The sequence below is a fragment of the Barbus barbus genome, assembly GCF_936440315.1.
Source record: "Barbus barbus genome assembly, chromosome: 37".
Taxonomy (NCBI): Eukaryota; Metazoa; Chordata; class Actinopteri; order Cypriniformes; family Cyprinidae; genus Barbus; species Barbus barbus.
The window spans coordinates 6,519,216-6,541,269 of NC_136715.1; the positions used below are offsets into that span (position 1 = coordinate 6,519,216).

The window sequence follows — 22,054 nt, forward strand, 5'->3', positions numbered from 1 at the left end:
GTTTCTAGATTACATCTGTCAAGAAAAGGATACTTCTTATTAACTCAATTACTCACAGGTTTTCATTGCTGTTGTAGTTTGTTCAGTGGTGGTTGATGGTGGTGATGAAACTGCTGAGACAAATGATCAGAATTGTAACAAATTTACAGTGTAGAAGCAGGTTATTCTCACAGATAAACTCTGACCTCCAGACCAAATACTGATCTGAGATCCAGTGACTGAGAGCTGACATGATGAGCTCAGCTTTGAGTTACTTTTACAACTAGACAACTAGAATATATATATATATATATTCACTAAATACATTTTACTAATTTGCATGAATTTTCAAGGCCTAAAAAATTGTGATTTTAAAATTGCCTGATACTTACAGGTTTTCCATTGCCTGATATGTTAAACCTTATGGGTCACTTGGACATTTTTTACCTCTTTATTTTACGCATACAGTAATATCACAGTATTTTGTTTTCTATTTTACATTATAATATGAATGATGCTTATGATCTGTGACAAGGTCAATTCTGGTTGAGACTTTTATTCATACAAATAAGAGTTTTACATGCTTCATAGCTATTCAAATATTCCTGTATACATATTAAACAAAGACATGCAGTTTTCATCATTTGTAATAATTTTGTACTTTGTGTGATTAAATCTTCTATTTACCAATCAAACGCGGACATATTCGAGACAATGAAACTTTATCAAAACATGAATACAAATGTGAATATTAGTTTTTTACAGTAAGTTATGATAAATAACTTACTGTAAAACTGAACCTGAGGAGGAGGGGAAAAATTAAGGTAAACAACTCCATTATAGCCAGTGTGAGAAAAGAGACAGAACGAGACTCACACAACTCAAACAATGGTGAATGGTGAATTAGGAAGTGGTACATCAGACCACAGGAAACCTTATTATATATACTGTATACTTCTTAAATAGGTGAAAGTGTATAATAAGTCTAAACTTAATAACATAATTATGCAATATGACATTCTATTATCAGTGTAATTATATATATTATATATTATATTATATAACAGATTGGATCTGAAAATTTCCTGAAAATGTACTCACCCTCGGTCCATCCAAAATGTAGATGAATTAGTTTCTTCATGGGAAAAGATTTGGATAAATTTAGCACTACATCGCTTGCTCACTAATGGATCCTCTGGAGTGAATGGGTGCCGTCAGAATGAGATTCCAAAAGTTGATAAAAAGATCACAAGAAATCCACATGACTCCAGTCCATCAATTAATGCCTTATGGAGTGGAATGCTGCCTGTTTGTTGTAAATCATTAAGAAGGTTTTAATTTCAAAGCATTGTTTCTGGCCTCCATTCTCCGTTCATTATATTCCTCTCTGCAGTGAAAATCCCCTGCTGGTGTCATGATGAGACACGTTTCTTTCTGCCACCAAGAAATCAGATCAGTTGATCACCATATGCAAAGTTTTCCGTTATTAACTGATTAATTTCATATCATTGGTAATGCTAACTTGATTTTGGTCTTCCAATAACAGCAGTTTCACCAGGAATTGTAGCACTGAAAAGTACAAAGTGGAAATGAGGAAAATAATTTTGGAACCACTCGTCCTTTAACAACAGTAGATGCTATGACATGAACCTTTACTGAACTTGAATTGCTTCGGTGTAATTCAGGTATGTTTTAGTATAAAATTAAAGGTCAACTCACACAGTCCTGTGGCAGTTGTCAAAGCTTCAACAGTAGAGGTCACAGTTGAAACAGCAAAAGGTCTATTTAAGATAATACATTACCTCATTCCCAGTCTTAGATATCACAATTTTAAATCAACTACTCAAGTAAAGCTACCAGAATATACTAAAAGTTGGGAAATACAACAACAAAATAACCTGTTCACATGCAGGTCATTTCCATTGTATATAGGCTACAGTTTTAAAATGTATTTTATTTCATTGACTCAGCTAACCAGTGTCACTATTTCAGTTTTGTCTTTTAGAGATTCATTTGAATAATTGTACAAGAAACAGATAACACAGTGGGAAATTTGTGCTTTTAATTCATGCAACATTTGGCTGTCAAAAAAATAGTCTTGTGAGCTGTGGGTCTGCATTTAAATAGCAGTTTAAAGGCATCACATCTATCTATATATGTCTATGGCATTCTACAGTCTACACTACATGTCACCACAAACAAGTTAGTAACTCATTGTTAGCCGTGTTCATTTTCCTGGTAGTTCCATTAGTTTTTCAATCAAAAGCTGTTTATTTTTTCATGTTGTATTGTTCACACAACTTCGCAGAAGCTAAATCCTCTTTTGCAGAGTTTTGCAGAGTAAAGTCAGAATGCATTTAGTGAATTAGTACTCAATTATGCTGTTGCACTGCAATTCTAGGCCTTATGTATAATGGTCAAAGAAAAACATACACTTACAATTTATTAAAATTTGAAAGGAGACAGAAAAGAGGTCTACCTTGTTTCATGGTGAAATTTCACATATATTGATCAGACATGATAAAATAAAACTTTTCACAATATATGTAAACATACAGTGTTTAAAAATATATATAAAACAACAGAGCTAACTTACCGTAAGACTGAATATTTTAGAAATGTGACCCTCGACCACAAAACCAGTCATAAGGGTAATTTTTTTTTAAATTGAGATTCATACGTCATCTGAAAGCTGAATAAACAAGGATGATATTTAGCTGAGATACAGCTATTTGAAAATCTGGAATATGAGGGAGCAAAACAAAAAAATCTAAATAATGAGAAAATCACCTTTAAAGTTGTCCAAGTCAAGTCCTTAGCAATGCATATTACTAATCAAAAATGAAGTTTTGATATATTTACAGTAGAAAATTTACAAAATATCTTCATGAAACATGATCTTCACTTAATATCCTAATGGATTTTGGCATAAAAGAAAAATTCATCATTTTGACCCATACAGTGTAATTTTGGCTATTGCTACAAATATACCCGTGTTACTTATTATGACTGGTTTTGTGGTCCAGGGTCACAAATATATAAATATAAACGCAGTCTCCTGAAGTGGAGTGATAGAAAGGGTGAATATATAATACTACTATATCTTATTTTTATTTATTTTTTTATTTATTTTGGGGGGGGGGGGGGATTTTTATTCTAATAATGTGGTATGTTGTATGATTAAATGCAAATGTAAAGATTTTGTAAAAAGTCCGTGTTTCAGTTTGAATCGTTATATTGTTCATTGACCAGCAGCTTCACTTTGAGGAGGGGGGGGGGGGGGGGGGGGCAGCTTCTTTGTAATGTTCGAGTAATGAAATAATGTTTGATGTTCTTTGGCTTTAACAAAGAGCAACAATACACAAATTCAAGTATGTAATGACTAAAACCATGCATGTGGTTAAAATGTTCATTTTAAATGACAGATTCTCACTGGTCTGAGATGCAAAGAAAAGTTTAAGGGAGAAGTGAGAGGTGAGAGGCTGGGTATGTATATCCTATATACTGACCACAAACATGAGTCACACAGAAGTGTGTGTGTGTGTGTGTGTGTGTGTGTGTGTGTGTGTGAGTGTAATGTACAGCAGTGATGAAGTTAAAACATCAATGCTATTAATGGACCAACAATATCTGACATTACTTTTTCTGGCATTGCTTTTTGTTTTTGATTATTAGAAAAACAAAATAGTTTGACTGAAACATCCACATTCTCTTTTAATGTCAATTAGTTTAACTATTATAATACAATGAAAGAACATTTAAACTGGCAGAGGATGGTTTGGCATTTGTGCCAGACTGTATAACGCATGAGTGTCTGCAGCGACATCAGGGATGGTGCAGTACACGTGGTTCAGTTTCATCTGTAGAGCAAAGAATGTAGATAAATATACAATATGTGAAGAAATGAAAGAGAAGCAAAACAATAAATACATAAGGTAGTGGATGTAAACATTGGAAGGTGTCTGTCACAGGCCTTTATATACTCACCCAATTTTCTTCAGAATGTTCCTCGCTGGCATCAATATCATCTGATACATTAGAAATACATTTTATAATTATATACTACCACAATATTTAATTTTTCCTCATTAAACTTATGAACATAATCTGCTCATATGCATGACATAATAATTAGTATAAATGATTATGATTTACCTGGGGTCTGGGAAATGGCTGCTACAGAAGTATTCACAGGGCTTAAAATAATAAGAAACAAAAATTATTTATATTTTTATGGTTTTAACACTAACAGCATGTGCACAAAAAAAGTCTCACCTCTTCTTCCTTGGTTGCAGTCCTAGTAAAATAAATCATACCAGTGTATTAATGTGCTGCTCTGCAAGCTGGATATTAAAAAAGGCAGTCTATATTCACATGTGTAGGTAACATACTCATGCAGCACAGACAGATGCCCATGAGTCCGGTCAGAAAAATCCCTGCACTTGTGGCTGCCAGTGTCAGGATGAGCCATGATTCTTTGTGTCACCAAGAAATCAGATTGATTACCATTTGCAAAGTTTTCAGTTTCGGTGATTATTTGATTTATACTGATTGTTAATACTTACTTGTTCTTGATGTATGGACAGCATTTTCACCAGGAGCTGAAACTTTGAGAGCTAAAAGGTTGAAATGAAGGAAGAGACACTTGAACACTGACATCTCTTAAAGAAAAAGAAAGGAATAGTTCACCCCAAAATGAAAATTTGCTGAAAATGTACTCAGCCTCAGGCCATCCAATATGTAGATGAGTTTGTTTCTTCAATGGAACAGATTTGCTGAAATTAGCATTACATAATTTGCTCACCACTGGATCCTCTGCCATGTGAATGGGTGCCGTCAGCTTTTCACGTCATAAGACATTAATTGATGCTCTGGAGTTGTGTGTATCATTGTGAGGCTTTATCAGCTGTTTGGACTCTCATTCTGATGGCACCCATTCACTGCAGAGGATCTATTGGTGAACAAGTGATGTAATGCTAGATTTCTCCAAATCTCTATAAAGACAAAACAAACTAATCTACATTTTAGATGACTTGAGTGTGAGTACATTTTCAGCAAAATTTCATTTGAACAATTCCTTTAAAAGTACAATATGTAACTTTTGGCATTCTAGCAGTGAATAAACAAGACTGCATGCATCCTGCGGAAGAACATTGTAGCCAGAGCTACTTCATTCTGGTAATGGGCTTCTCTGCCACAGTCGGCCTCTAAAACAGTCCAAATATAAACACTTATTATAGGTGTACCATAGTGATTCAGGATAAGACAAAAGCGTGTTTTGGAAGATGGATTCATGATGTACTTGCTCATTATATCAATTTTGTACATTTTGAGCAAAAAAGTTACATAGTGTACCTTTAAAAACAGCATCTGCTCCAACAACAAACTTCACTGTAGTGCAGTAACTCACCCGCTGTCGTGTTCCATGTGACACTGAGAGGTTGCGAAGTATGAGTAGTTTCTACAATGTAGAATTATTAAATACAAATATTTCTTATTTTCTCACTGATTTAGTTCATATTGACTTTAAACATCTCCAAGTAATTATATTTTTCCTGAATAATCATACATTTCTTGCTAACTTTAATAATAAACCGATTGTGTGATATTTCACAGTTTTGAGAACAATATGAGTCATATCAGAAAACGTCACCTCAGAATGACCAAATAATGATCTACTTCCTTAAAGTTTACATCGTCAAATCTATTTAATATTTATTTGTTTTACCTCTTGATCTGTGTTTACTTATTCTAAACCAGAATATTATATTACCTTATTTATCGATTTTTTTTTAAGTGCTATAATACACAATGAAGTCTTTAATGTTATTAGGACTGTGGCTGAATCTACAAACTGTTCCTCAATTCTGAGGGCAACTACAGAATGAAACTTAGTGTTTCAGATCCTCATTACTGCAGGGAAAAACATCTTATCAGACCTCCAACACCATCAGAACTTACCTTGAGAACGAATTTGTCATAATCCCTTTAAATGCTACTTAGTTATTACAGAATTCATAATCATAAAATTCAATCTTAATATTAAAAACATGCTCACCTGTTGTAGGGTTTATTGTGGTCTTATAAAAAGAACTGGATTCTGTAGTCAGAGTTGCTGAAATATTAAGAACTTACTATTCATTAAGTTGTTGGCAAAGAAGAAATCATCCCAATTGTTTTCACATTTAGTTCTCTCACCTTTTGGCTCTGTTGTTGTAGCATTTATAAAGAAAGTTGGAGTTGAATCTGCAAAGAAGATTTTGCCATGTTAAAAAATAATCATCACAAAAAATTAACAATCATAAATATCAGATGAACTTACATAATGTTCTCTTTGTTGTTGGTGGTGACTGAATTTTCACAGGAAAAAAAGCTATAGAGGAAAAAAACTACATTAAAAACATTGAATTAATTAGCATTTATTGTGAAAATGTGAAGATAACACTAACATTACAAACCTGTAAGGTTGAACTTGTCACTATATGATCGTTTAAATGGTGCAGTTTTTGTAGAATAACTGCAGCTCACTACCTTATTCTCGACTGACTTCAGATTATTTGAAAATTCATATTCCAAGACTGTAAAAAGACACTGTGTTTTTCCAGAGAGTTCATGAGATTGTATCTTTTTAAATTGTGGATATTCATCTCCAAGAGAAAGAAAACAAGTATAACCACCATTATCTGATCCAGGTATTTCACAAAGAATTCTAAATTCACCTTTTTCAGAGTCATGGCTGACGCTAATGTCCGGCTGCTCATCTACAAACACACAGGCATGTGATAGTAGAGCATTAGATTATTATCATGCTTAATAGAATAGTTAAATGATACTCAGTGCTAAATAGTGAGATTTTACTGTAAACTTTACAGTACCAAAATAATCCCTTACACTGGCTTGAACCAGATGGTGCGTCTCGTGCATCATGTCTCATCTGTGCTGTGCTTGAGTCTTTCTGAACTGATGCTGGAGATGCTGTCAGCCAAAACTGATCAGAGGACACTGTAGCAGAAATACAGTAAATCTTCAGATAACAATACATCAAATATAAATTGTAAATATAAGCTGCTGAACACAAGGACAATTCCTTGGTCAGAATCAAACTGTAAAATATTACATTATAAAGGCTCATATTTTAAAACAAGATGCCCATTGACATCACTGAACTAATGTGAACAAAAGTAACTTGCTTTGACCATAATAGAGAAGTGATTTCAACCAGGGGCCTACTTGGGGCTTCCACAAGCTTCCAAAAAAAGCCAACAGATTACTTAAAATTATTTAAAAAATAATGAATGTACTAAAAACACAATTAAATCATGAAGTGTTAATGAATAATAACAAACAAAACAAAACTTGAATCTTATCGCAAAATTAACCGTATAGCTAATTATTTCTGTTAAACTTGTTAAAAACAAGCAACACTGTCATGCATAAAACCAAATACCAGAGAAAATAGCCAGTAATAGGGCCCTTGAATGTTGTGTTGGACAATGGGTGGCCTTCAAGTCAAAGGTTGAGAACCACTGGTTGATAAGAACAAGGCAGAGGTTCAGAGGAAATCCAAAATCTACTGCTGTGGCATATCACCTTTTACAAGGTATTTCTGACTACGTGCATCTAATTCATGCATGCAGCTAGAAGAAAGCTGCAACCTACAAAGAAAGTCATCCACCTAAAAATAACACTGGCTTTTGCTTTTGTGTTTACTCACAGCTTAAACAACTAAAACAACTGTAACATACCAACTGAGCAACATACAGCATACACTGTTTAGATACACTGTAACACAAAACATTTGGGCTTTAAATATTGAATGCACTATTTTGTAAATGTTGGTCGTACCTAAAATAAGCACATCTGACAGATAATGGAGCAAATATTAAAGACAAAAATGTGTCTAAAGCCGAGGAGAACAGACACTTGATATGAGATCAAAGTTAATTTAAAAATTGATATTGTGACTTACCTTGAGGTTTTACCTCCAGAAAGAGTGTAAAGATGAGGGGGATGAGCAGCACCATGTCAGCGTCACATGAAAGAGTGATTAACTAACATACAGACACACACGCCACATCAGTAAATACATGAGGAAGTAGGAAGCAATGAAAGGAAACCTATTTTAAAAAATGGCACAATATATATCGGCAACATTAAACACGAAATAAGATATAATATAAAGATCAGTTACTTCAATCAAACCAAATAAATGAGAACACAAACATTATATTTTTTCTGATGCTAAGGGAAGTTCTGAATATAAATTTCATTTTTAAGTCTTATTTTCTCAGTACAGCTTTTGTTATAGTATTTGTCTGAAGTGTTGAGGTCTTTCAAAGCCACAGGACACAATTGTGGTCGAGCTGGAGCTGCAAAAACAAGACATCTTCAAATTAAAGGCTTGTCTGCCTGTGCACAGGAGGACTTGTGGCTTTGGAGAGTGATTTGCAGGGAGAGTGGGATCTTATGCTTTTAAAGCTAGCTTGCTATTGTTTGCCTCTCCGCCTACACCATCTTTACTAGCTTTAACTGTTTGAACAGCTGTGTTCCTCTTCAGGAACTCGAGCTGCGTCCTGAGAACGCTTCGGGGAACGCCTCCAGCGTGAGCGGCTCTGAATATCGTGTGCAATCTATCCAAAGGATGGGCGAGACGTCACGGACGGGGTGACGTAATGACCAGCTGGTATAAAAGCATGTGCAGTGAAACCGGCATCAACTTTTTGTCATTCAGCAAGCGCTCTGTGTGTGTATTGTCTATCAATCTGTTGTGAGTCTTATTTGGTGTTGTTTGTCCATCTTAAAAGCTCCATAAATTTCAATGAGACATTATAAGGGCGAGAGCAGTGTGCAGTACAAGCTGTGTGTGCTCCGCCCCCTCAGTCACCCCAGTATGAGGAGCTGTTGGAGGTGATGACTCATGCTGTGGCCAAGTTAAAAGATCGACTGGCCGGCCGAGGAGCAAGCTGAGCCGCAGACAAGCAGACTGGATGAACGCTTTCTGTGAGCGAAGCGTTCACCTCCAACACGGAGCCTGCCATTCTTCCCCGATCTCCACACCGAGGTGTCGAGATCATGGGCAAGACTCTTTTCGGCCCGCATCTTCATCCCCTCTTCAGAAGACATCCCCTTGACGTCGTCTCTAAAGGCTCCGTCCTTGCCTTCCAAGCCGTTGCGTACAACCTCAACGCTGGTAGGCAAGGGGTACGCAGCGGCAGGTCAGGCTGGCATGTGCCTGCACACTATGTCGGTGTTGCAGGCATACCAGGCTGACCTGCTTAAAGAGCTGGTTGAGCGCGAGGCCATGAGCTCCGATGACATCACGGAGCTTAGGAGAACCACTGATTTGGCTCTCCGCACCACCATGGAGACCGCCCGTGCTATTGGGCGGTCTATGGCAGCCATGGTGGCAGCAGAGAGGCATCTGTGGTTGACCCTGTCTGACATTAAAGATAAAGACAGGGCATTCCTATTAGACGCCCCGCTTACGCCTTCTGGCCTGTTCGGCGACACAGGTACCAGGAGGCCCGTAAACAAGCGGCGGAGTTAAGCGGTTCCTGCCTCGCCGCTCTTCAGCTCAGGCGGCTGCTGGACACGAGCAGCCCCAACTGCGTGCCAGCTCCTCGTACAGGGAGGCACAGAGACGGAGCGTCTCCACTCGCGCTCCTCTGAGTTGGGACCAAGGTGCTCTGCGCCGAGGACTTCTAAGCTGAAGACGGACCTCCGGGCCGTGCTTCAGGCCAAGAAGGCTTCGAAGAAGCCCTGATGCCCAGGTCTTATGAGGGTAGTCCCCGCTGGAGGGGAACGGTTTTCACTGCGGTTCCTGGTGCCCGTTCCTCGCTAGTGCCCTTAGGAGGTCGGTCGGCCAAACCTGGTGCTTCAGGGCGCAGCGATCTCCAGCGAGAATACATCTCAGTTTCTTCCACCCGGAAGCGCGGGACTGAGATGCTCGCTACCCCTTCAGGGGTCTCTAGAGCAGCTAGTTCGGTCGTCCCTTGCCGGTGGGCCGTTCCAGGGCACCGAATTAGCTGCTCTGATTACACCAGAGGCCAGTCTCGAGAGATTGGTTCCCTTAGTAGACTTTTTGGCAGCATGGAAACTTCTGCCAAATGTGTCTTGGTGGGTCCTGCATACTGTAGAGAGAGGCTACAGAATCCAGTTCGCTTCTCCACCGCCTCGATTCAACGGGGTAAATCCCACTCTGGTGGGCCCCGAGCAGGCTCTGGTAATGGAACGAGAAGTAGATACTCTCTTGAGGAAGGAGGCCATCGAGGTGGTCCCTCCTCACGAAAGAGAGTCCGGGTTCTACAGCCGGTACTTCATAGTTCCCAAGAAGGATCGAGGGTTGCGTCCGATTTTAGATCTGCGTCATTTGAACAGCTCAGTCATGCGACTGAAGTTCAAGATGCTTACTCTCAGACAGGTCATGTCTCAGATCAGGTCCAATGACTTATTTGTCACGATCGATCTAAAAGACGCATACTTCCATATCTCCATCCTTCCCATTCACAGGATGTTCCTGAGGTTTGCTTTCGGGGGTGAAAAGCTTTCCTGAGGTTAGCTTACCAATATCGGGTTCTTCCCTTCGGCCTAGCACTCTCACCAGACACTTTCACAAAGTGTGTGGATACTGCGTTAGCTCCGTAGCGGCTACAGGGCATCCGCATACTCAATTACATCGACGATTGGTTGATTTAGAGATGTCGTTCTCGCTCATATGGAAGTGCTGGGGCTAAGACTGAACACCAAGAAAAGTGTGCTTTCCCCGGCTCAGAGAACCACTTATCTGGGCATGGTGTGGGATTCGCTCACGATGCAGGCTCGTATGACACCTGCTCGGATCGAGTCGATCCTCACCGCGGTCGCGAGGGTGAAAGTAAGCCGGTGACTCACTGTGAAGCAGTTTCAGAGACTGCTGGATCTGATGGCAGCTGCGTCCAACGTGATAACTATTGGCCTGCTGTACATGAGACCCATACAGTGGTGGCTCAAGACCAAGGGGTTCTCCCCGAGAGGAAACCCACTTTGCATGATCAAGGTCATGTGGCGATGCCTACGTGCCTTAGACATGTGGAGACGTCTTTGGTTCTTGTCTCAGGGCCCGGTGTTGGCAGCTCCTTGTCGCCGCGTAACGCTAGCGACGGACGCATCCCTCACCGGTTGGGGAGCGGTCATGGATGGCCACCCTGCCCGCGGTCTGTGGAGTGGTCGCCATCTCACCTGGCATATCAATCGCCAAGAGATGTTGGCCGTGCTGCGTGCACTGAAGTATTTCCTCACAGACCTGAGAGATCGCAATGTGTTGGTGCGCACGGACAACACAACGGTGGTTTCTTATATCAACCACCAAGGAGGTCTGTGTTCGCGCCCCCTGTACAGGCTGGCGCACTAGATCCTTGTGTGGGCCCAAGGGAAGTTCCGCTCGCTAAGGGCAGTTCACATCCCTGGGCATCTCAATATGGGGGCAGACGTCCTGTCGAGACAGGGGCAGAGGCCCGGGGAATGGATGCTTCACCCAGATGTGGTGAAGGAAATCTGGAGAGTGTTTGGCCAGGCTCAGGTGGACCTCTTCGCTACACAGGAGACAGCGCAGTGTCCCCTCTGGTACTCTCTAGTTCATCCAGCTCCACTGGGTCTGGATGCTATGGTACAGACATGGCCGAGGCTTCGTCTGTACGCCTTTCCCCCGATCGCTCTGCTCCCGGGAGTTCTGGCAAGAGTGCGCCGGGATGAGGTCAGTCTACTTCTGGTAGCACTGTTCTGGCCAGACCAAGTATGGTTCTCGGACCTGATTTCTTTCCTCAATGGCTCTCCATGGGAGATTCCCGTCAGGAGGTCTCCGCACCATGCAGGTTCCTGCAGGCCCGTCTCTCCACAGGCTTGACCCACTCTACCTTGAAGGTTTACGTGGCAGCAATTTCGGCCTACCACGCCTCTCTTGGTGGGCAGTCAGTGGGCAGAAACCCCCTAGTTACACGTTTCCTCCGCGGTGCGCTGAGGCTGAGGCCTCTAGTACGGTCCCGTGTTCCACCTTGGGACCTGGCTGTAGTGCTAGAATCTCACTGTAGACCTCCCTTTGAGCCTATTGAGGAGATTTATGATCGCCATCTCACTCTGAAGGTAACTTTCCTTCTGGCGATATCTTCTCTAAAGAGAGTGGGGGACCTTCAGGCCCTCTCAGTGGCCCCTACTCATTTGTACTTTGCGCCCGGCATGGCCAAAGCCTTTCTATACCCTAGAACAGGGTATGTTCCGAAGGTCCCCTCCTCAGCACCACAGCCTATAGTACTGCAGACTTTCTGTCCTCCTCCCTTTCAGGATCCTGACCAGCAAAAGCACAATTGTATGTGCCACTGAGCACTGGACGCATATGTCTACAGAGCTGCCATGTGGAGAAAGGCGGACCAATTGCGGACCAATTGCTAGTATGCTACGGTCCCCCTAAGAGGGGTCTGCCTGCTACAAAGCAGACCCTCAGTCGGTGGATTGTGGATGCTATCAACACTGCTTATGAGTCCTCTCAGCTCCCCTCGCCGATGGGAGTCAGAGCTCATTCAACTTGGAGTGTGGCGGAGTGTCCAAGGCCTTTCTCGCAGGTGTCCCAATACAGGACATCTGCAATGCTGCGGGTTGGTCCACGCCCCTGACCTTCGTCAGGTTTTATGGCCTCGATATGCGGGCCACTCCAGGCTCTTCCGTCCTCTCGCCCCAGATGTGCTCTGCAGGGATACACACTGGGCAGGGACTCTTTCCCCTAGCGTTCTCAGGACGCAGCTCGAATTCCTGAAGAGAAAAGTCTCAGGTTACGTATGTAACTGTAGTTCCTCGAGGGAACGAGACACTGCGTCTCGAGGCCATAGTTCCAGCATCCCTGTCAGCGCTTGCTTCATTCCTGAAGCTGATGCCGGTTTCACCACACGTGCTTTTATACCAGCTGGTCATTACGTCACCCTGTCCGCGACATCTCACCCATCCTTTGGATAGATTGCACACGGTGGAGGCGTTCCCCTAGCGTTCTCAGGACGTAGCGTCTCGTTCCTTCGAGGAACTAGGGTTATATATCAAATGTTGTGTAATTCCATTTTTATTGTGAGCACATAGTTTAGTGGTAAGAAGGGGGCTATAATCTCACAGACATCTTTGTAAATTCATGTTTTAGATAGCAGAGGGAGCTGTCAGCTTAAATATTTCTATGATGTTTACACAATTTTCGTTCCTCACCAGTAAATTTGAAGCATTGCAGTTTTTGCAGTTGATTACATATTTTCCCTAGTAGGTATCAAGAAATATATATATATATATGGAACATGCAACACATCTCCTTGTTCAGGCTCTTGTTCTGTCCAGACTTGACTATTGCAATGCTCTCTTGGCAGGTCTTCCAGACAATTCTATTAAACCTCTACAATTAATCCAAAATGCCGCTGCAAGATTAATCTTTAATGAGCCGAAAAGAACGCATGTCACGCCTCTGTTCATCAATTTGCACTGGCTACCAATAGCTGCTCGCATTAAATTCAAGGCATTAATGTTTGCCTACAGAACCACCACTGGCTCTACACTCATTTACCTAAATTCAATACTTCAGACTTATGTGCCCTCTAGAAGCTTGCGTTCTTCAAGTGAACGACCCATTATTGTGTCATCCCAAAGACGCACAAAAACACTTTTCAGCAGCCGAATCCTTAACCATCTTCAAGAAACGGCTAAAAACTCATCTGTTCCATCTTTACTTGACCCTCTAACTCTAGCGCTCTCTATTCTAATTTTATTTTATCTATGTCTTTTTATTTAAAAAAAATAATAATAATTATCTGTACTGTGTTAGGCTAACCAAGACTGAAGCATTGCAGAAGTAATAGCACTTGCACGTTGCACGTTGTTGCTCTTTTGTTGGTTTTGATTACTTCTTATGTCCTCATTTGTAAGTCGCTTTGGATAAAAGTGTCTGCTAAATGACTAAATAAATATATATATATATATATATATATATATATATATATATATATAAATGTTCCATTGTTTATTTTTATTTATTCATTCATTTTACAGAACATATTATTGTAGAATTCTGTCTGTATGCCACACTGTAAAATGATTTTTCGAGGTTGTAAATAAAGAAAATTTTAAAAAGTACATTTTACAAGAAAATATTATTTCAGTCTTTCAGCTTTAAAATAATGAAATTTGAATGTGTTAACTGTGGGTTCTTTGTAATTATTTGTGAAATTTACTAGCAATTTTTGAGTGAAAACTTTCTATCTATTTTTTTTTCAATACACATGAGAAACATTTTAGCACAAAAATTAGGAAAGGCCACCATTTTTATTCACATTTAAAAAAATAATAATAATAATTCAGCAGACATAGCATACCCTATTAACAAAAAGCATACCCTATTAACAAAGAATTTCTCCAAAAAAAAACACATACAACAGTTTTGTTATTGTCACACACTTTACCGTATGTAAACACTTATTTGATGTTTAAACTATCTTTCCATAAAGAAGAGGCATGGAACTGAAAGAGAAGAAAAATTAAAGTATTTTAAAAACAAATGAATTTGGCAGAAGATCTTTATATTTATATATATATATATGCCCATTACTTCAATTTATACATCAAATTGATTTAACTGATTTCAACTTCATTTTTTAATACAAAATCCAACTCAATTTTTATAGTCAGTTTAATCTAATTTAAATTGTAATAGCTACAACTAGTTTGATTATACTTTAAAAAATAAATAAATAAAGCAGCAACTGAGCTTAAGTTTTTAAGTTGAAGTTGGTGGATTTTTTTTTTTCACACATCAGGGATGGTGGTATACATTGTTGGCGTGGACCAACCCGCAGCATTGCAGATGTCCTGTATTGGGACACCTGCGAGAAAGGCCTTGGACACTCCGCCACACTCCAAGTTGAAACAGATATTAAATTAACAAGATGAGAAGAAGAAAAAAAGATGTAATCAATGGGGTTAAACGTGTTGTTTAGGGTTCAGTTTGTGCTCTCTTTAGTTCATTCCCAAGATTAATCCGTCTTTAAGCGTGGCATAAAAATACATAGGCAAAGTAAAGCTCATTTGAATTTGAGATACTGTTGACATTTATTTCCAACTTACGGACCCCAACCTCCATTTAACCCTCTATATAAACCCTGGATTGACATTATAAAACATGTGAAAGATTTACAGAGAAAGAAAATGTATAGTGTTCAGTTTACTTATGTTTAAATACTGAAATACTTAGGGAGGGACCAAAACATCTGATAAGACAACATTTGCATCAGATTTTTAAGTTTCAGTTGTTTTGTTTGTTTTTATTTATTTATATGTACTTGTATTTATGCATGTCTTACCTTGATGCTGATTAGCTGAGCTGTCCTTGATTCTGCTAAAATGACAATAATATATTTTCAGCAAACTAACTTGTATAGTTTGGATATACTGTTTAAATTAAATACTCACATTTCTACATACTGCACTTCAGAATATTCAAACCTCCCCAGATTCTCTGCTAGAAAAATCATATACATTGTTTAAAATGTTTTGTTTTACAAACAAAATGTGGACATCTCACAAATGTTTTGTCTATGAGTGTGTCGTATGTTGAACTTACTGCTGAAGCAGCACAAGCAGATGCCCGTGAGTCCGGCCAGAACAATGACCCCGCTGACCATGATTAACCATATGCCTTTGAGTCTCCAAGAAATCAGATTTCAACATTTGCAAAATATTCTGTTTTAGAAAAATATGGTGGTGAAAAAGACATGTATTACACCAACACACTTGTTATGGTGTTCCTTGAGATTCTAAGGTGTTGTGAAGGCTGAGAAGTTTCTAGAACAGGAGTAAGATATAACAATTCAGTGAAAATGTTCATGAAATGTCAATATTGCATGTTTTTAGTCACATTTCAGTGTTTAGAAATGTGATCAGCTACCCACCAAGAACAGTTTATATTGTAAACAAAAGACTCTGCTACTCACCAGCAGTGAGCTTTGTTGTGGACTTAAAATAAGTACTGGATTTTCTAGTCAGAGATACTGGAATAAATAATAAAATGTTATTGTTGAGATGTAGAGACAGTAAACCATTAAAACACTAATTTCTAAACCGTCAAGTACAATCAGTGGTCTGAATGGACTAAATAAATGACCTAACAAAAGGATTATCTTCTTCCCATTATAATAGAATTATTATTATTTTATGCCTTTGTGAAAGTGTATTTTGGGTTATAGCATATGATCTTTTTGTATGTTTTTCATAGCACGCATCTCTTTGAGCATTGCAAACCACACCAGCACCCTACAACAGCTCATGACTTGCGGTGAAAGAGCACAAGTGATCATGGCATAGGTCTGTCTCAGAGTAAACAGCATTTCTATCTGTAGCATAGACTGTGGTTTTGTGACATCTATTGAAAAAGAGCAGAGGTTATGAAAGCTCTTCTAAGTATATATTATGTAAAGATTTTTATTGTTGTACCCTTGTTCCAGACCAGGCTTTCAATCTCGCAATATTAAGAACTGTTCAAAGTTGTTGGTAAAGAAGAAATCACATTTATTTTATTCACTTTTTGGCTCTATTGTTGTTGCACGTGTAGAGAAGGTTGGTGTTAAATTCGCAGAGATAATTTTGCCATGTTACAAAATAATCATCCCAAAAATTAATAATCATAAATATCAGATTAACTTACAGAATATTCCCTTTGTTGTTGGTGACTGAATTTGCACAAGAAAAAAAGCTACAGAGAAAAAAACCTATATTAAAAAATGAAAACATTGTACAAACTTGAATTAATTAGCATTTAATGTGAAAAACTGAATATTACTAACAGTACAAACCTGTGAGGTTGAACTTGTCACTGAATGATCGTTTAAACGGTGCAGTTTTTGTAGAATAACTGCAGCTCACTACCTTATTCTCGACTGACTTCAGATTATTTGAAAATTCATATTCCAAGACTGTAAAAAGACACTGTGTTTTCCCAGAGAGTTCATGAGATTGTATCTTTTTAAATTGTAGATATTCATCTCCAAGAGAAAGAAAACAAGTATAACCACCATTATCTGATCCAGGTATTTCACAAAGAATTCTAAATTCACCTTTTTCAGAGTCATGGCTGACTCTAATGTTCGGCTGCTCATCTGCAAACACACAGGCATGTGATAGTAGAGCATTAGATTATTATCATGCTTAATAGAAGAGTTAAATGATACTCAGTGCTAAATAGTGAGATTTTACTGTAAACTTTACAGTACCAAAATAATCCCTTACACTGGCTTGAACCAGATGGTGCGTCTCGTGCATCATGTCTCATCTGTGCTGTGCTTGAGTCTTTCTGAACTGATGCTGGAGATGCTGTCAGCCAAAACTGATCAGAGGACACTGTAGCAGAAATACAGTAAATCTTCAGATAACAATACATCAAATATAAAGTGTAAATATAAGATGCTGAACACAAGGACAATTCCTTGGTCAGAATCAAACTGTAAAATATTACATTATAAAGGCTCATATTTTAAAACAAGATGCCCATTGACATCACTGAACTAATGTGAACAAAAGTAACTTGCTTTGACCATAATAGAGAAGTGGTTTTCAACCAGGGGCCTACTTGGGGCTTCCTCAAGCTTCCAAAAAAAGCCAACAGATTACTTAAAATTATTTAAAAACAAATTCATGTACTAAAAACACAATTAAATCATGAAGTGTTAATGAATAATAACAAACAAAACAAAACTTGAATCTTATCGCAAAATTAAGCGTATAGCTAATTATTTCTGTTAAACTTGTTAAAAACAAGCAACACTGTCATGCATAAAACCAAATACCAGAGAAAATAGCCAGTAATAGGGCCCTTGAATGTTGTGTTGGACAATGGGTGGCCTTCAAGTCAAAGGTTGAGAACCACTGGTTGATAAGAACAAGGCAGAGGTTCAGAGGAAATCCAAAATCTACTGCTGTGGCATATCACCTTTTACAAGGTATTTCTGACTACGTGCATCTAATTCATGCATGCAGCTAGAAGAAAGCTGCAACCTACAAAGAAAGTCATCCACCTAAAAATAACACTGGCTTTTGCTTTTGTGTTTACTCACAGCTTAAACAACTAAAACAACTGTAACATACCAACTGAGCAACATAAAGCATACACTGTTTAGATACACTGTAACACAAATACACATGTATGCATTTTAAAATAATGTAAATGCATAAGCACTGAAATATAGCTTTCTTCCCATCTCATTTTTTTTTCCAATCATCAAATTGCTTGATATGCCATAGCTGTGCATATTTTGTCTATAACTGTTAAATGTTTTGCACTTGTTATTTGGGCTTTAAATATTGAATTTAGATTAGATTAGATTAGATTCAACTTTATTGTCATTTATGCAGAGTACAAGTACAGAGCTAATGAAATGCAGTATTCATTAGTGCACTATTTTGTAAATGTTGGTCGTACCTAAAATAAGCACATCTGACAGATAATGGAGCAAATATTAAAGACAAAAATGTGTCTAAAGCCGAGGAGAACAGACACTTGATATGAGATCAAAGTTAATTTAAAAACTGATATTGTGACTTACCTTGAGGTTTTACCTCCAGAAAGAGTGTAAAGATGAGGGGGATGAGCAGCACCATGTCAGCGTCACATGAAAGAGTGATTAACTAACATACAGACACACACGCCACATCAGTAAATACATGAGGAAGTAGGAAGCAATGAAAGGAAACCTATTTAAAAAAATGGCATGATATTAAACGCGATATAAGATGATATAATGATCAGTTACTTCAAGGATATCAAACCAAATAAATGAGAACACAAACATTATATTTTTTCTGATGCTAAGGGAAATTCTGAACATAAATTTCATATTTAAGTCTTATTTTCTCACTATAGCTTTTGTTATAGTATTTGTCTGAAGTGTTGAGGTCTTTCAAAGCCACAGGACACAATTGTGGTCGAGCTGGAGCTGCAAAAACAAGACATCTTCAATTTAAAGGCTTGTCTGCCTGTGCACAGGAGGACTTGTGGCTTTGGAGAGTGATTTGCAGGGAGGGTGGGATCTTGTGCTTTTAAAGCTAGCTTGCTATTGTTTGCCTCTCCGCCTACACCATCTTTACTAGCTTTAACTGTTTGAACAGCTCTGTTTTCTGTCATTGACATAAGCAATGATTAAAAAAATACAAAAAAGAAAGAACTTACTAAAAAAATAAAGATTTTAAAATATACTAAAAAAGTACTAAAAGTTAGAACAGTACAGTATTAAGAAAATAGGTAAAATGTTGTGTAATTAAATTTTTATTGTGAATACATAGTTTAGTGGTGAGAAGGGGGCTATAATATCACAGACATCTTTGTAAATTCCTGTTTTAGATAGCAGAGGGCGATGTCATCTTAAATATTTCTATATTTACACAATTTTCGTATATATATATATCCTTTGTATGTTTTTATTTATTCATTCATTTTAAAAAAGTAACATTTTTAAAAAGTACATTTTACAAGAAAATATTGTTTCAGTCTTTCAGCTTTAAAATAATAAAATTTGAATGTGTTAACTGTGGGTTCTTTTATAAGTATTTGTGAAATTTACAACCAATTTTTGAGTGAAAACTTTTTATCTATTTTTTTTTCAATGCACATGAAAAACATTTTAGCACAACAATTAGGAAAGGCCACCATTTTTATTCACATTTAAAACAAAAAACAAAAAAAGCGCATTCAGCAGACAGAGCAAACAAGCATACCCTATTAACAAAGAATTTCTCAAAAAAAAAAAAAAAAGTACCAAATACAACAGTTTTGTTATTGTTACACGCTGGATCCTTTACCGTATGTAAACACTTATTTGATTTTTAAATGATCTTTCCATAAAGAAGAGGCATGGAACTGAAAGAGAAGAAAAATAAAAGTATTTTAAAAACAAATTAGGCAGAAGATCTTATATATATAAGATATATTATAATCTAAAGTATTATTATATTATTATTAGACTATTATCTATCTATATATCTATCTATCTATCTATCTATCTATCTATCTATCTATCTATATATATATATATATATATATATATATAGATCTATTACAGTCTAATAATAATACATTAGATTATAATCAAAAAGTCACTCATAAATGACAATGTAAACAGTGAGATTTTACTTCAAAAAAGCCAAAATGGCGCGGCTGTGTTCGGACGCCGTTCAGGCCGCTCCGCTGAGATTTGCTTTAACTTATTTGTATACTTTATAATTGCACTGTCCTTGGAGCGGACCTGACCTATATTTCACTGCTGGTTATACTCTGTATAATTGTGTATGTGACAAATAAAAAATATTGAATCTTGAATCTCTTTAATATTTTACAGTGCTATAATAAACCCCCTTTTATTATATAAAAAAATAACTAATTTAATTCTAATACTAAAAACACAAATAAATCAAGTTGTATTGTATAAATGAAAACTGGTTGATTTTGCAAGTGCAGCTCTGCATATTTTGTCATTTCTGAATGATTTAGGCCTACTTTTTTTTGGCTGTACATTTTTAAAATCAACAGTTGTGACAGTTAAAAATATTAAAGATAAAAAGGGGTGGTGATGGCGCAGTGGATAAGACACATGCCTTTGGTGTGAGAGACCCGGGTTCGAATCCACTGTGAGACACCAATGTGTCCCTGAGCAAGACACTTAACCCCTAGTTGCTCCAGAGGCGTGCGACCTCTGACATATATAGCAATTGTAAGTCGCTTTGGATAAAAGCGTCAGCTAAATGAATAAATGTAAATGTAAAATAATGCGTACTATCCTAAAGCAGAGGACAGCAGACACTTGATGTGTGATTAAATTTTATTGAAAATTTCAAATGCCACTTACGTTGAGGTTGAACCTCAAGAAGGAAGGGAGGGTGTAAAGATGAGGGAGATGAGCAGCACCATGTCAGCGACACATGAAAGAGTGATTAACTAACATACAGACACACACGCCACATCAGTAAATACATGAGGAAGTAGGAAGCAATGAAACGTATGACACAGAAGTATAATGATAAGCAACATTTTATTTTTCTGATGCTAAAGGGAATATAATTTTAATATTAAAGTCAATTTATCAATTTTATCACAATTGATTGTGTTTGTCTAAAGTCTTAAGCCACAGGACACCATTGTGGTTGAGCAGACATAGAGATGCAAAACAAGACATCTGCTGTTTTATAATTTTAACTATTTAAATTCTGATGTAAGTCTGTTTTCAGTCATTTAAAAAAAAATATATATATATATATATATATATATATATATATATAAAATAAAATTAATTTCTTACAGTACCCTAAACCACCATTCAACAGGTTGGACTTGGAAAGATTTTTTTAACGTTTTTGAAAAAAGTCTCTCTTGCACACTAAAGTTGCATTTATTTAATCCAAATCCATAACCAGCAGCATTGTGAAATATTATTCCAATTTAAAATGAATCTTAAAGTTCATATTTTGGTTTTTGGGAGTACCCAACAACAGGTTGACATGCATGCAAGGTCAAAAACACTTTGAATGTCTTATAATATGCATTTATTTTTACCTTGTTTGCTCAACGAGAAGCGTCTCGCTGCAGCCTACAAGATCCAGGGGGCGTGGTTGGATGTCTCCCAACTCCTCCCACCCGCCTATACCTAAACCTACCAATCTCCACCCCCGATCCCTAAACCCACCCCATCTCCACCCCTAAACCTACCAATCTCCACCCCCCAGATGTGGATCCAACCACACCCCCTGCATTTTGTGGACTGCAGCGAGCCCTACTTGCAATGACCCCCTAACGATTTGTTCAAAGATTCATTTTTCCAAACCCCTAATCTGCGGTGATTGGTCCGATTGGTCTCATTTTAATTTCATCATGCCTGTAATGCCTGATAAAGAAGTGTTTGTGAGTGCAGTGATGCTTTGTGTACAGCGTTACTGGGGAAACTGCTATTTTAACGCTCCAAAAGCGGCACCTAGTGGCAAAGAATGCATTTGCATTTTCTTTCAGACCAACTCGAAAAGACCAACAAGTGGGCGGACAATA

At 37.9% G+C, this 22,054-nt stretch overlaps 1 protein-coding gene across 1 annotated transcript; it reads right to left on the reverse strand.

Annotated features, from left to right (window-relative positions):
- Positions 1 to 2,235: 2,235 nt before the first annotated feature.
- LOC306856508 (uncharacterized protein) lies at positions 2,236 to 8,047 on the reverse strand. Its single transcript, XM_079395847.1, has 13 exons — positions 7,949 to 8,047; positions 6,871 to 6,981; positions 6,438 to 6,740; positions 6,302 to 6,352; positions 6,178 to 6,225; positions 6,038 to 6,094; positions 5,390 to 5,440; positions 4,545 to 4,595; positions 4,371 to 4,454; positions 4,255 to 4,276; positions 4,135 to 4,175; positions 3,967 to 4,007; positions 2,236 to 3,839 (listed from the first exon to the last, which is right to left on the reverse strand). The coding sequence occupies exons 1-13, from the start codon at positions 8,001 to 8,003 to the stop codon at positions 3,738 to 3,740; spliced, it is 1,017 nt and encodes a 338-aa protein (XP_079251973.1). The 5' UTR covers positions 8,004 to 8,047; the 3' UTR covers positions 2,236 to 3,737.
- Positions 8,048 to 22,054: the final 14,007 nt, after the last annotated feature.

Excerpts from the sequence above, each read along its gene's own strand:
- LOC306856508 (XM_079395847.1), bottom strand. The coding sequence starts at position 8,003 with ATGGTGCTGCTCATCCCCCTCATCTTTACACTCTTTCTGGAGGTAAAA. Across the intron at positions 6,982-7,948 it reads TCTGGAGGTAAAACCTCAAG|TGTCCTCTGATCAGTTTTGG; the intron begins GTAAGTCACAAT and ends TTTCTGCTACAG. Across the intron at positions 4,176-4,254 it reads CTGCAACCAAGGAAGAAGAG|CCCTGTGAATACTTCTGTAG; the intron begins GTGAGACTTTTT and ends TATTATTTTAAG.